Below are 14,559 nucleotides of genomic sequence, written 5' to 3' on the forward strand. Positions count from 1 at the left end.
TGTCCATCCGCCTTGAGAACACATTGGGGGCTTCCTGGGTATTCAGCACCGCCATCCGTACCGCCATCCGCACCACCATCAGCACCGCCATCCCCGGCTGACTGCCCTTATGCTTGGCTGACCTTTACAGGCCAAATGTAAAAAGTCCGCCCTGTTCTGAGTTTTCTTAGATGGTCTGGTTTCCATCGCTCCCCTGTAGCCTAGATTATGCTGATTTTAATGCTGCTTCTGGCTTAAATGCCCACTCACAAATTATGTTGTCTGCTGCTTCTGTTAATGATGATCGACCGCATCACGCTGAAGTCTGAGCATGCGGCCTGGATGATAATGGCCTGGACGATAATGAGTCTGTGGCACGGCATCAATCAAGCATGTGTGCTTCAAAAGGACATGGCTCCGGGGCTGGAAAGAGGGCTGGGGCGGGGGAGGGGCACTCGGGTGGGACAATCATTGAAGATGGAGGTTTGAGGCCTCAGAGCACACATACAGCCAGACATAGTAGCACACTCCTAATCCCAGCATGACTTTGGCGGGATGGGAGATGGAGATGGCACAATCCTGGAAGTGTGTGGGCAGGCTAGCCCAGTGTATGCAGTGACAAAGACAAATAAGACTGTCTCAAAATGGAAAGGTGGGGCTGTTTAACGGTTTCCTTGGAGACTGAAATATTCCTACCTGGCAAGGAAGCACCTGAAACAGGAAGGTACACAACTCAAAATAGCTGCAGGAAGTCCCTGAAACTGACCAGATTCACTAGGCCCCTCCCTGACAGCATAAGTAAGAAAAGCTCAGCTTCCTCTTCTCTGGGAGCTGCAAAGATGGAAGCTGAGGGGAGAAGATCTGTAAAAAGACAGAGACCAGACCAGCTGTCCGGAAGCAACAGAAACCGGCCAAGCTGCCTGGAAGAGGTTTAGGCCAGAGTCACTTGGAAAAGACACTCTCCAACCTGTTGCACTGCCTGCAGCTCCAGGCTGTGCAGTGAGCTCCAGGTTTCCCAGCTTCTGTGAGCTGTCACCCATGCTGGGGTGGAACCTGGTGATGCAGCTGTCATTAAGTCATCTCTGCTCCTGTAGGTAACCCCTTACCCACGTTCCTCTAAGTGACCCCCAATAAAACTCACTGATTCACCAAGTTGGACTTTGGTAGTATTTGTACTTTGGGGTCTGTTGTGGGCTCCCTCCCTGGGGTGAATAGGCATGTCTTATCCAACCTCCGGGGACATGCTCTGTCATGCACATGCCTTCACTAACACACAAAAATACAGTCAGGGTTCTTTTGTTGTTGTTTTGTTTGTTTGTTTTTAAGGGCTTACCCAGGATATAAAAGTCTACAGTGTCTGCTCTTTGTTCGGTTCACTTCTCCGCCGTGTTCTTGACAAGCCTCAGAAGGAGACTCGGCGCTCCCCGCAGGACTGAGGGACAGCTTCTCTCACAGAGAAGCTCATGCCACCAGGAGCATACAAACGCATGCGCGCCTATCACACTATCCTGGAGTCCGCTCCCCTCTTCCTAAGCTGCACCTCTGTTCCTTCTGCGGCTCCCCCACCTCAGGGCTGCTGAAGCTGTGGTGTCTGCTTGGTTTTTTATTAGCCTGTGCACTGGGTCTTTTCAGACTTCTCTGTTTGGGTTTCTTCAGACCTTCTTGTTTGGCTGCAAATCTCCTGGCTTCTTGTATTCCTGGTTTTCACTAAATGTTAAAGAGCACCCTCATCTTTGCCACGGCAGACCATTTACTTTAGATTATCTTTAGCTATGTGGAGAAGTTCCAAGAGCGGACAGATCCATGCCGCAAGCTCCCTGTCCAGCTGCCAGGTCTTCTGTGTGTCGGCAGGCATGGAGGTACCGAGGTGGGCTTCAGGTGCTACCCTCAATTGCTCTCCACCTTATTCTTTTTTTTTTTTTTTTTTTTTTAAGACAGAGTCTCTCACTGAACCTATAGTTCTCACTGTCTGCTACACTGGCTGACTCCAGCCCTCAGCCCTGGGATGACCGGCATGTTGCGCCCTGCCCTGCTTTTTATGTGGGCTCCTGGGATCTGAACTCAGGTTGTCCTGCTTACAGGGCACCCACTTTCAGTATCGAGCCATCTCCTCGGCCCCCAGTCTCCCGGCTCTGAGTGTTTAAGTAAAAGGGAACGTTTTTCTCAGTGAGGCAATCCCGTTAACTACAAGGCATGGCGGATTTAGGTTTATCAATTTCCCCTGATGTCTCTGGGATTCCGATGTTATATGCAATCTCACTGGCCTGACCTGGACTGTGTCTCCCATAGTCTTTAATTCTAAAAACACAGAGAATTTGGAGGTGGCTGGTCATAAGAGTTTGATGTCTTTTTCACAGCTGTAGTTTTGCAGACATGATACAAAGCTTGGTGCTAATTTATTCTTTTAACCGACCTTGTCTATATTAATTTTTGTTTCAGTGTTTTAAAAACAGTTACATTATTGTTATTGTTATTACTATTACGTGTGTGTGTGTGTGTGTGTGTGTGTGTGTGTGTGTGTGTGTGTGTGTGTGTGTGTGTAGGTGGGTGGATGAGTACCTATAGAGGCCAGAAGAGCTCCCTGAGTTCTGTAGAGCTGGAGTTACGAGCAGTGGCAGGCCACCTGATAGAAGAGCTAGGAACTGAACTAAACTCTGGTCCCCTAGACGAGCAGGAAGTGTGCTGGTAACCACTAAGCTATCTGCCCAGTCCCTTCACTTAGTTCTTATCTATACTTAAAGTGTCTGCCTTGAGGCATCATGGATTTATGGCTTATTTCTTCCTGACTTCCAGGATAAGATAGGGTATACGATTTGTATTCTGCAGCCTTGAGCAGTGCAGGCCTGAGGTTTTGATACTTATAGATATTCTACTCTGCTTTATAGCCCCCACTCCATCTGAGGTCCTGGAAAGAGGACCTTCCCCACGCAAGTTCCTGGGCCATGGAACATTTTATAGCCCCTTACATACTCAGGTCCAAGTCCTGGTCTGTATACCTGGACTGTCTTAGCTCCCAACCCCATGGGGAAGGCCATGCTTGCATGCACTGTCCTCTCCTTGGCTCAGGGGCCACTTTGGCTTTAGAGTCCCCTTTACTAGTCCATGGACATCGTTGGTGTTCTTTGGTTCCTTTGAGAAGGAACATCCACGCCAGCTGAGTTTACCCTGTTATTGGAAAGACCAGAGCACCTTCCATGCTTTTTTTTTTAAATTTTATACAAACTGTGTTCTTTTCAGCAGCTGGAACAGTGTGGGGAATGCGCTAGTGCCTGCTGAGGTACACGTGAATGAATGAATGAGTGAGTGAGTGAGTGAGTGAGTGAGTGAGTGAGTGAATGAGTGAGTGAATAGTGAATGAATGAGTGAGTAAATCAGTGAATGAATGAATGAGTGAATGAATGAATGAATGAATGAGTGAGTGAGTGAGTGAATGTGTGAATAAATGAGTGAATGGGTGGGTGAGTGAATGAATGAATGAGTGAATGTGTGAATGAATGTAGACCAAGAGAGCTCAGACTCAGTATCCACAGCTTCCGGGAGACCCTGGATGAAGCACTGGGTGAGTTCAGGAGCCTGGGAACAGACAGGGAGCAGGCGCAGAGTCCCCACCTCAGTGTTGTAACTCAAAGCCACCACACTCCACCTCCTGCTGCCCTGTCCAACACTGGGGACATCTTGATTTCACCAGCAGCTCTTTAAAGAACCAGGATTGTGTTTACTGTCTTACAGTTGACTCCAGTCTCCTTTCCTTACAAAGAGAGAACTAACAAGTGGGGGGTTGGACCTACTGTAATGTACCCTTTGAAAGTTGCGGGTGGTAATCCAAGGTGGGGCCTTGGAGAGTCTCATGGCATAAGGATGCTCCTGCAGCCCTCTTTCCTAGACTCCACCCTCAAAAGGCCCCATATGACGAGACAACCAGAAGTTACCTCCCTCGAGCTCACTGCACAGACAAGGAGGCCTGACCATGGGCTTGCTTTGGCCTCCACAATCTCAAAGATCAGAGCTATCTCCTGCCCCGTCTGCAGAGCATCAGGCTCTCCTCCCTGCAACTGTGGCAGCCAAAGGGACAGATTCTCACTGACTCATGGGCCATGACCTTTTTTCCCATGAGAGGGATATTGGAGTTGATATCAAGATGTCATGGGGGCGTGGTGCCACCCGACAGAGCCTGGCCTATGAGGACAGTGCCTGGGGCTTGGCTGTCATTTACAGGCACACTGACCTCACGGGGCACATGTGGTCTCCCATGCTCTGGGAGAGCCTGGCCTTTGAATTCTCATAAGGTCACCTCCCCAGGGCTTCAGACCCAGGGACACTGTTTGACCCTGGAGGGTCTCATGGTCTGATGAAGTCAAGTCCAATTTGGTTCTGCCCAGGGGGTAGAGAACCAAGCCTGCCCTCACCCAGGATATGGGAGCAGGGCAGTCTGTGGGACATCATCATTAGCCCTGGCTTCTTTGTGTATATGTAGGGTGTGTATGGTGTGTGTGTGTGTGTGTGTGTGTGTGTGTGTAATATCCCTTACATTCTAAAGGCCCTCCCTCCCTTCCTTCCTTCTTCCCCCTCCCTCCCTCCCTCCCTCCCTCCCTCCCTCCCTCCCTCCCTCCCTCCCTCCCTCCCTCCCTCCCCTCCCTCCCTCCCTCCTTCCTTCCTTCCTTCCTCCCTCCCTCCCTTCTTTCATTCACTGTCTCATTTGACTTTTGCAAAAGGCATCATTCTCACCATGATGCGAAAGTGAAAATGGCTTAGTCCAAGAGGAAGGAGCTAAGACCAGGACACACTTCAACCTAGAGACTGCCAGTGCCCCTTGCGTGGTTGGGGCTTCAGGGAACAAACACACTTCCTAATACATAGACTTAGTGTTAGATAGTGAGGGCGTTTAACCCACAGGGCTCCTCTGCATCTGGGGATACAGATACGAAGACAGATGTGGCCCCGGTTCCTCCCGTTGCGTATAAAGGACTTGTGCAAAGATGGTAAAGGGGTAACGAGGGGAATTCCTCCTGATATCCCTGGCCAGTAGACACTGGCAAGGGCTGGTCCTCGCAGGAAGGGTACACTGTGTGGGATGGGGAGCAGAAAAGCTTTGTGCTGGACCATCTGAACCCAGTGCTAGGTACTATGACCCACCTGATTTGAATTGTGTGTGCATGCATGTGTGTGTGCTTGTGCGTGTGTGTCTGTGTGTGTTTGTGTTTAGATATGCATTATGCGTGCCTGTGCGTGTGTGCATGTGTGCATGTGTGTATGTGTGCATTGTGTGTGCGCCTGTGCACGTGTAGACCTGAAGACAACCTCAGGCAGTTGTTCCCCAGCCACTGTCCACCATTTTGTTTTTGAGACAGGGTGTCTCCTTGGCCTGAGGCTGGCTGGAGGGCTTGCCCCAGGGATCCTCTGTCTCTGCCTCCTCAGAACCAGGACTGTCACTATGTATCACATTGCCTAGCTTCTATGCTCTACGGGTTCTGGGGCTCGAAGTCGGATCTTCATTCTTGTACAGGAGGCATTTCAGGGACCGAGCTACTTCTCCAGCCGTTAAGTTATGTTTCCAACCACTCTTGAATCCCGGTGTCTACAGCGAGTACCTTAAACTCCCTCAACGCTCACCATCCCCAGCTATCCCCAGCCTCTTGTTTCCACTTGTCCTTGTAACCCTGGTCCCCTGGAGGCAGCCAAGATTGTGGCCCTTGGATGAGAGGCTCGGTCCTGAGAGGTCACGGCTACGCGGGTGTGGATGGGCCTTGTGGAGCTTATCACAGGATGTCTGGATGACATCGTGTGAATGGATTAGGTGAGAGGAAGAAGGCCTGATGCTCTAGAGAGGGAGAGGGAAAATCAGACAGCAACGGTGACAGTGGGCTTAGCTTGGCTGGCGGATGGCGAGAGGGTAGAAGGTAACCCTGAGAGAGGGACAAAGCCCAAGGACAGATATGATGGTAAAGCTCAGCTTTGCATGCTGAGCACGGAGAGCCTAAGTGACGCATGTGCAGAGATACCTGAAGGCAGGCGGCCCTGTAGGAAGGAGCTCAGGCTCAGGCTGAAGCTGGAGCTGGAGATCACTAGCAAGTGGATGGAAAACCGGTCACGGGGATGGAGGATGCCCAGGGAGTGTGCGTGGCATGAAAAGAGGATGCTCCAGGGACAGGCTTCTGGATGCTGACGTTGAAGACTGAACCAATGTGTGAGAAACAGGCAAAGGAGCCTGGGAAGGCAGTCTGAAAATGGAGAGACCAGGAAACTCCACTGGTGGGAGAAAAGGACTTCCAGAAGGAAGGCGCCATTCAGAGCATGGATCGATCGCCACCCGCGCTAACCCTTCTCAGTCTTTATCCATTTCACGCCCTTAGGTACAGCATGCAACTGTATCTTGGTTTCATTTACAGAGTGGTTACCAGTGAGCCTCCTGTGAGAAAGTCGGCACAAGCCTGCTTGTCTGACTGAGTACTTCACTCACACATGAACTTCCTCTGGCCTCGTTACTCTAGCCGAGACGGGGCCGAGGGTGCTTAGCAACCCTGTGCCAGCAGCTGGCCCAGGTGCCAAGTGCAGAGACCTGAGGGGTGTGAGGCCCATGTTCCAAGCCCTATGCGATGGCTTACCTGGCACTCTCGAAGGTGGCAGATGCAGTCTTTTCTACTGCTCCAAATCCTACGCCAACAGCAAGACCCTCTGAAATAGACACAAGACACAGAGATTAGGAATCATGTACAATGAGGAACATAGATCGCCATCCTTGTATCTGGTAGGGCTGCTTTAGGCTGCAAGTAACAGAAAATCAATGTAATGGTGATATTTGTAATCTAGCCTCAACAACTGTCTGCCTCCTGTTTGATGTATGAGAGAGAGAGAGAGAGACTATAAATGGCCAACATGATATGATTTAGAATTCCCATGGAAATAAATCTCTGAGTGTATCTGTGAGGCATTATTTCTCCTCCTCCTCCTCCTCCTCCTCCTCTTCTTCTTCTTTTCCTCCTCCTCTTCCTCTTCCTCCTCTTCTCTTCTTCTTCTTCTTCTTCTTCTTCTTCTTCTTCTTCTTCTTCTTCTTCTTCTTCTTCTTCTTCTTCTTCTTCTTCTCCTCCTCCTCCTCCTCCTCCTCCTCCTCCTCTTCCTCCTCTTCTTCTTCTCCTCCTCCTCTTCCTCTTCCTCCTCTTCTCTTCTTCTTCTTCCTCCTCTTCTCTTCTTCTTCTTCTTCTTCTTCTTCTTCTTCTTCTTCTTCTTCTTCTTCTTCTTCTTCTTCTTCTTCTTCTTCTTCTTCTTCTTCTTCTTCTTCTTTTCTCCTTCCTCCTCCCCTTCCTCCTCTTCTTCTCTTCTCCGTTTTTTTTTTTTTTAAGGACAAAGTCTCTCAGATGCCTGAGGCTCCTGCCACCATGCCAGCCTCTGAACTGCATCCATGCAAGGAGCCAGGAGAAAGCTGGAACCTTTCCTTTAACCATTGTCTGTCACACCTTGAGGAGATAAGCTGCCCTGATGTTATTGCACCTGTATCTCCTGGACCAGAGCAAGAACTGGTACCCATGGTAACTGCCTCTGTACCATGCCCCCAGTGGAGGAGGTGAAGCTCCTGAGATCCGGGCAGGAAGAACTCCCAGTACTTGTCTGGGTCAAGACCAAGGGCTTTTGGGGCTACACTGGAACATTGTATTTATTTGAATGAGGAAGACACTGTGTACTGAGCAAGAGGTGCTGGTGTTTCTTCAGGATCCACTGTTCCTGTGAATGACTTCTTTCTTTCTTTGCACTCTGTTCGGTTGGGTCGGGGCGGGGGGGTGTCAAAGACACGGAGACAGAGTTCACTTGAGACCCAGTATGGTTCAGCAAGATGCTATCCTTGGGGTTTGGCGCCTAACAACCCTGCTAAGACATCAATGGCTCCTTGGGGCCTCACCTCTCCCTTTGTACCCACTCTCCTGTGTGAGTCTCTTACGTGGTCCCTGTGTCGTTGCAAGCCACCTGGTTGAGAATTTGGAATTCTGCTTTCTCACCTAATATCTTAACCCTAGAGTACAGAGTTCTAGGACTTTTCAGAGTAGAGGAAATATGGAGTCCCCAAGCCGGCGCGATGCCTGGGTCATTCCCAGCTTCTGAAGAAGTTTGCAGGGTAGGGTTTCTGCCTAAGGCCACACAGCTGCATGGGGGCTTCTCAGCCTTGCATCCCCAGAACACACCCTATATATAACAGCAGGCCACAGAAATTGACAAGCCACTTCTTTCCACAAGCTGTATGGTGGAAGGAAGGCAGCTAAGTCAAGGCCAGGGCCACCAGATCATTTCTTATTTATTTATTTATTTATTTATTTATTTATTTATTTATTTATACCATTGAGGAGGGAATCCAGAGTCCTGCTGAGGCTAGGCAAGCCCTCTACCTGTGAACTGAACACCTAGTTTATTCAGACTTCACTCACGGGGCTAGAGAGATGGATGGCTCAGCGGTTAGAGCACTTGTTGCTCTTGCAAAGGACCCAGGTTTGATTCCCAGTACCCTCATGGAGGCTCACCACAGTCTATAAAATTCCAGTTCCCCCACTTGTCAAGTGTTTCCTCCATGATGTTAATGGTTTCCCACTAGGGCCTTGTTTCAAAACCCTCATCCTCTGGGGTTCTTTTCCTTAGTAAAGGGGGTGGTGGGGGGCGCTGATGACCCTCAGTATGCCAGGTTCATACATGAATTATAGTCAGGGACTGTCATCTCCAGGCAAAAGTGACAGGGTGCTGTCTCAGCTACCTTCTGGTTCCGAGAGCCAGAGTTTGGGCCCCCACAGCTATCTCTTCTACCTCTTCTCTTCCAGATGTTCCCACCGGGAGCGCCTGCCACAGTCCCAGGCCTAGAGGCGAGACAGATGGGATGTGAAAATCTTCCTGATGTGTCTGAAGCTTCCTGGGGGGGAGGGGCAGGGATGGACTTACTACCTGAGTGTCAGCTGCTGCCCAGGCAGGCTGCAGTGAGGATGACCAAGGTTCTGGTAGCCTCTTTCTGCAGAGCTGCCCACACTACACTCATGAGAAAACAAGTTGCTGCCCCCAGCCAGCCTTCAACTTAATGCCACCCAGAGCTTACTAAACTGCTGTCCTCTGCCAGGGGTTACACTAACACAGCTGAGATGCCCAACCCATTCACATCAGTGACACTGGGTTTTGGGGACAAGGATCTTCCCAGGGACCTCTAGCCAGCTGGGACAAGTGTCAAAAACCAGGAAGGGACTAAGCCTTTTATTGACCCCGGTCTTGCCTATTTCCCTTTTGGGAGGAATATTGTTCTTTAAAGCCATAAACAACAGCTGTTTGGTTCCTCTGTTAATGCTTTTCTTTTCTAATTAGTCATTTTAATGTAAATCACAGAGCAGCCTAAAGCAATGGCACATTAGTTAATAAGCAATATTACCACCACCGCCCCCAGCCCCCAGAGAGGGGGTCAGCACATAGCCCCAGCACTTAGACATATGCACCCTCACTGATGCTTTGGGATAGGACAAAGGCTGAGCAAAGTGACCCAGCTGTGGCGGGGTGGGGACTGGCCTTGAAGCCAAGTCACCATCTGTTACCATTCCCAGAATGCATTTGATACCCAGTTTGCTGCCTGAGCTCATGTTTGTTTGTTTGTTTGTTTGTTTTTGTCTTTGTTTTCCAGTGGATGTGACGTGGCTCTGTGGGCAGCAAACACCAGCTTCTACAGCTCCATTCCCTACAAAATGAATGCTTCATCTCCCAGCATGCTAGGCACCTAAGGCAGACCACCAGCGGGGGTGGGGGGTGGGGCACCCACTAGAGAGACAACTTTCTGTGATGGTTTCCAAAGTGGCACGTCCTTCCTTCCTGTTCTCTTGCAGACCCAAGGAAGGGAGACACAATGCTAGCTTGGGTTCCCATAGGATCGAGCAAGGGAGAGAGGTGAGTAATTAGGGAGAGGTTTTTGCTGCTATGCTCAAAGATGGCAAGTGACCCGCAGGAGTTGGTGGGACGAAAAGCTAAGATAGATCACACGCAGAAAGAACATAAATTAGAGAATCGCAGATAGAAGGAGGGAACCTCTGGTGGGGAAGGGAGGGAGTTAAAACTCAATCTCTTCCCCCAGGTGTTCCACCAGAGATGCAAATGAGGAAGGTAATTAAGACAAGATGCCCATGTGCCTGGAATAGCATTAGCAAGCGGCTGCCATTAGCCCCACACAAAGAGAGGAGATGAATTGCCTGGACTGGTAAGGTTGGCTGGCCGCAGGGGAGGCCCCTTGGAAGACAAGCTGAGCAACGAGACTGAAGCTGCTGTAGGCACCACAGCCTTCCTCTGGGACAGGGATAAGGCTGGCTGCCTGCCTCTTGCCACTATGGTATCCTTACTGAGGCTCAGGGATCATGGCGAGAGAGGGGTCAGAAAGCTGGGTTATAAGAGCCACAGGTGGTGGGTGACTGGAAGGAAAATTCAGAGACGCTGCATAAATCAGTTCACAGTAATTGAGACATGCAAAAGAGCTACAAAGTCTCAGTGTAGGGGGAGGGGGGCATAAGTGAGGGGGGGAGGGGAGGCATGAAGTCTCACCCTAGCTAAAGAGCTATTGGCATTCGATAGCTGATGGGAGAAGCGGAGTCTTTCTTTAGGGGTGTGGTCCCTGGTGGGTAGAGCACCCTCCAATGAAGACCACACGTCCAAGAGTATGTGGGCAACACAAACTGTCTCTGATGGGTTGTTTTTTTTTAATGGGGAGAAGGGACACAAAACGTTGGGTGGGTAGGGAAGGCAGGGTTGATCTGGGGTGAGTTGGGCGATGAGGTCAATACCATCAAAATGACTGTACAACATTCTCAAAGAACTTTTAAAAAGTGAGAGAGAAAGAGAGAGGGGGGAGAGAATAATGTAAGGCCTTTGGCTGAGACAGACCCAACCTTGGCTCCTACTCCTTAAGTAATGGAACTTAAGGTTCTCGCAGAATTGAAACGCAGGTGATGTGGCTTTCCTGATAGAGTGGTCTTGTTAATGGAAACGGACCTGGGGGCGCTTAGAATTGACTAAAATGCACGACGGCTCCTAAGCGGTGCTTGAGACATTGTAGGAATTCCACCTCTCTTCCTCCCAGTGACCAGCACATCCAACAAAGGTTCAGAGTATTCCAGAACATTCTAGGCAGCTAAGTACATGGGGAAAGGAAAAGCTAAGTAAATGGTATCAAAGTCAAGGACAAAGGAAAAGTGTCCTTTCTTCACGCTGTAGGCGCCACTGGCCCTTGGCTTTAAGGGCATGGATAGAGTTTGCAGGTCTTTCTTGGCCATCTTCCTTCAGCTTTGACAGATGTCTTAGTCACAGTGGGCTGCTCTAACAAATCACCACAGACTGAGTGGTGCAGTGGCGCACGCCTTTAATCCCAGCACTCGGGAGGCAGAGGCAGGCCGATTTCTGAGTTCGAGGCCAGCCTGGTCTACAGAGTGAGTTCCAGGACAGCCAGGAACCCTGTTTCCAAAAAACAAAACAAAACAAACAAACAAACAAAAAACAAAAAACAAAAAAAAAAAAAAGGAAAGGAAAGGAGTTTCCATCTCCCACTTCTGAAGGGTGGAAGGACCAGGGTCATGGCGCCAGCAGATTTCACATCCACGGAGAGATGCTTCCTGACTCCTAAATGGAGCCTCCCCCAAGGTTTCTGAAACAGAACGTTCTCATCCCAGTGTGGTGAGACCAGGGACGAGGACTAGAGAGCTGTCATAGCCCCCTCTAGACTCTATGTGGGGCTCACAGTTAGATGTAGTGCAATGTGTTAGATCTAGAACTTATGGCCAGAAAATGTCAGCACAAAGGCCACGCGGGAAATGAGGGGGAGCCGCTGTGGCTCGGCCTCCTCAATTAAGATTAAGGCAACAGCTAACATTTCCTGGGGAGGCTTCATAAATATTAAACATGGCCACCACCATCAAACGCTGCCACCACTAGCAATGACAACAAGCCCCAGGGGTGGAGAGGGGTAACTTGGAATGGACAGGCTGACTCATACTCAAGTCTACTGTGGGGGTGTGACAGAGAACTTGGTTACGCTGTAGCTAGAAAATCAGGGACGAGAAGAAAGAATTATGTTGAAGAATGACAGCCAAGGTTGTCTTCTGGCCTGTTCCACACAATACACATGTATGCACTCTGCACGCGCGCGCACACACACACACACACACACACACACACACACAGCAGCCTAAGGCCAGAGCCTTATGACTACACAGACAGCCCCTCTGGGTGGCACAGTGAAGGATCATTAAATGACTGTTAGATGTGTTTGAACAGGGGGACTTATTTATGGTTTTGTAATTTCTATAGTCCTGGCCTGAAGAAGATGAAAAGAAAGGATTTGTTTTTAACCTCCCTGGAGGACTCTTGAATAAAATTAGACCCTGGCAGTTCCTTCAAGATGATGAATAACCTAAGATCCAGGTTCATTTATCATGTCCTGGATTTGACTTGCACCCCGGCATGCTAAGAATCCAGGCTGGAAAACAATATGAAGCTTCCATCACTACTCTGCATTGCTATCCTAAGGTCAGGCAGCGACCCAAACATGTTTGCGGGTAAGGGCATCTTTTCTTACAAGTATCAATATTTCACCGAGAGATTCACAGTGGGGGCAAAGAAACCCCCTGCTTCCCACAGCTCCTTGCCGCAGTTTGTTGGTGCTGGCGTGCACCTTTCTCCTCAAGGTGGCCCCATGTAGACATGGTCTTGTTGGTCATACCTAGGTGAAGTCTGAGACACTTGCATAATGGCATCAACTCAAGGCTTAAGGGGAACCGATGGGCCACCAAAAGGTGAGGATAGTTTCTGGAACCCTGAGTTGCGAGGGACAGGGCATTTAATGGGGAGCTGTCCAGCAGGATCCCAATGCCCAGAGGAACTGGAGGAAGGGCAGAACTCAGACAGCTATGGATGTCATAGACCGTGAAGAGATCAAACCTCTACTGGCTGGAAGCGTCATCCTTGCTGCCTAGCTTTTCTAGTGTTAGAAGTGCTTGGGAGTCCTGGTCCCATGGAGAGCAATCTACACAGCCAACTCTAGAGACCCGGGCACTCAGGTGAGCCTTGGAGGCACGGGGAGTCTGAGGATGCTGGGTTGTTCTCTCGGCGATGCCCAGCGCCAGTCTCAGGTTGTTTCTTCAGCGCAGACCCTCATTAGCATTCTTGCTGTATCCACTGCTACCAGCTCCATATATCTGAACCCCATTTTTCGGGATTACTTCTGAGACTCAAGGGCACATTAAAAAAATAAAAGCTTCATTTTACATTCTCGCTTGAAACTAACAGAGTCACACAATAGTTACACAAGGTACTTTTTTTTTTTAAAGGTAAGATAGTTTTATATGTTTTGAAAGAGATGAATCTGATTGTACGCAGAAGGAGAAGACAGAGCCCAGGATATCTTCCCTTTTTAAAGATGGTATTTTATTAATCCTTTGAGAATTTTATACAATGCAGATATTTTGATTATATCCATTCTCATTCCCCCCAGCACCTCTGTATTTCCTGAAGCTATCGTGTACTTGAACCACAGAACATGGAGAAATCAAGCTGCACTGGCCCTGAGGCTCCACCCTTACTGGCTGGCTTTCAGAAGGCGCTACGACGCATGACGCTACCGGGGAGACAGGTCATCGTCAGTCAGACTCCGACGTGAGCCCTGTGAACTACGAAGTGACTAGCCTGACAGGATATGTCTATTGGTACAATGGTGGCATTAATGTTATGGCAGCCACTTTAAGAATGGAATTAAGGCCTGCACTAAGAGATGGGACCCATCTCTGGCACCATTAACCAGTCATGTGATCTGCCGGGAATTCCCAGCCTGACAACTGCCTGGCCATTCCACTGTGTGGGAGACATTACTCCCATTATACTTACAAGGTGCTGTTTTCCTGATTGACTGCTGTTCGCCTCTACTTTGTACACACTGACTGAGATAGCTTACAAAGGCCTGAGGTAGATCGTGGATGCCACCAGCAAGAAAATAACCTTGGGGAGATTACAGTAAACACTGGAGAACCCAGAAGAAAAGCGAATGTCTAGATGTTAAAGGTGAAGGTGTTATACAGGGTACACAGACTTCAAAAAAAGCTCTCGGGTTAGGGAGATGGCTCGGTCAGTAAGTGTTTACAGCTCAACTGTGAGTTTGATTCCTGAAATCCACATAAAAGGCCAGGTACCGTGACACGCATTATGTAATTCCAGTTCTGGGGAGGCAGAGACAGGCCGATGCCTGGGTCTGTCTGGCTAGGCAGGCTAATAATGGGTGAGCCCCAGATCCAAGAGAGAGACACTGAACCCTCCCCTCCTTACCCCCCCCCAAAAAAAAACCCCAGGATAAACAGAACCTGAGGTTGATCTCTAGCCTAGACATGCACGTGGACTTCCACGCAACAAGCTGTGCACCTCTTTACACAACGAAGTGTTAGTGGCCACCATATGCAAAACAGAAAAAAAAAAAAATACATCAAGAATTAAGTCTGGCTCAAGATTTTCCCAAGCCAACCACTGGAAATGCAGATGAAGAAAAGCCAGCACGGCTTCATCCTCGGCGACATTTCAAATGAACAACATACTTCTGATTGGATT

The 14,559-nt window shown here is 49.4% G+C and overlaps 1 protein-coding gene and 1 long non-coding RNA gene across 32 annotated transcripts in view, besides 1 other annotated feature; one reads left to right on the forward strand and one right to left on the reverse strand.

Annotated features, from left to right (window-relative positions):
* Slc39a11 (solute carrier family 39 (metal ion transporter), member 11) overlaps positions 1–14,559 on the reverse strand; it is a 405,350-nt gene that overhangs the window by 54,453 nt on the left and 336,338 nt on the right. For all 31 annotated transcript variants that reach the window (XM_030246280.1, XM_011249239.3, XM_011249237.3 and 28 more), the window contains one exon: positions 6,582–6,651. In XM_030246280.1, coding sequence (XP_030102140.1) covers positions 6,582–6,651 — 70 coding nt within the window. The remainder of the gene's footprint in view (positions 1–6,581; positions 6,652–14,559) is intronic.
* Positions 8,336–11,245: an enhancer, noted in NCBI's record as "VISTA enhancer mm1526". NCBI's record gives its function as "enhancer in: neural tube[4/7] | hindbrain (rhombencephalon)[4/7] | midbrain (mesencephalon)[4/7]" and the evidence as "EXISTENCE:transgenic organism evidence [ECO:0001131][PMID:17130149]".
* On the forward strand, positions 9,662–14,430 carry Gm51927. Its single transcript, XR_003949794.1, has 3 exons — positions 9,662–9,873; positions 10,058–10,180; positions 13,460–14,430. It is a non-coding gene; the product is annotated as a predicted gene, 51927 (long non-coding RNA).

This window comes from Mus musculus, chromosome 11 (assembly GCF_000001635.26).
Source record: "Mus musculus strain C57BL/6J chromosome 11, GRCm38.p6 C57BL/6J".
Lineage (NCBI taxonomy): Eukaryota > Metazoa > Chordata > Mammalia > Rodentia > Muridae > Mus > Mus musculus.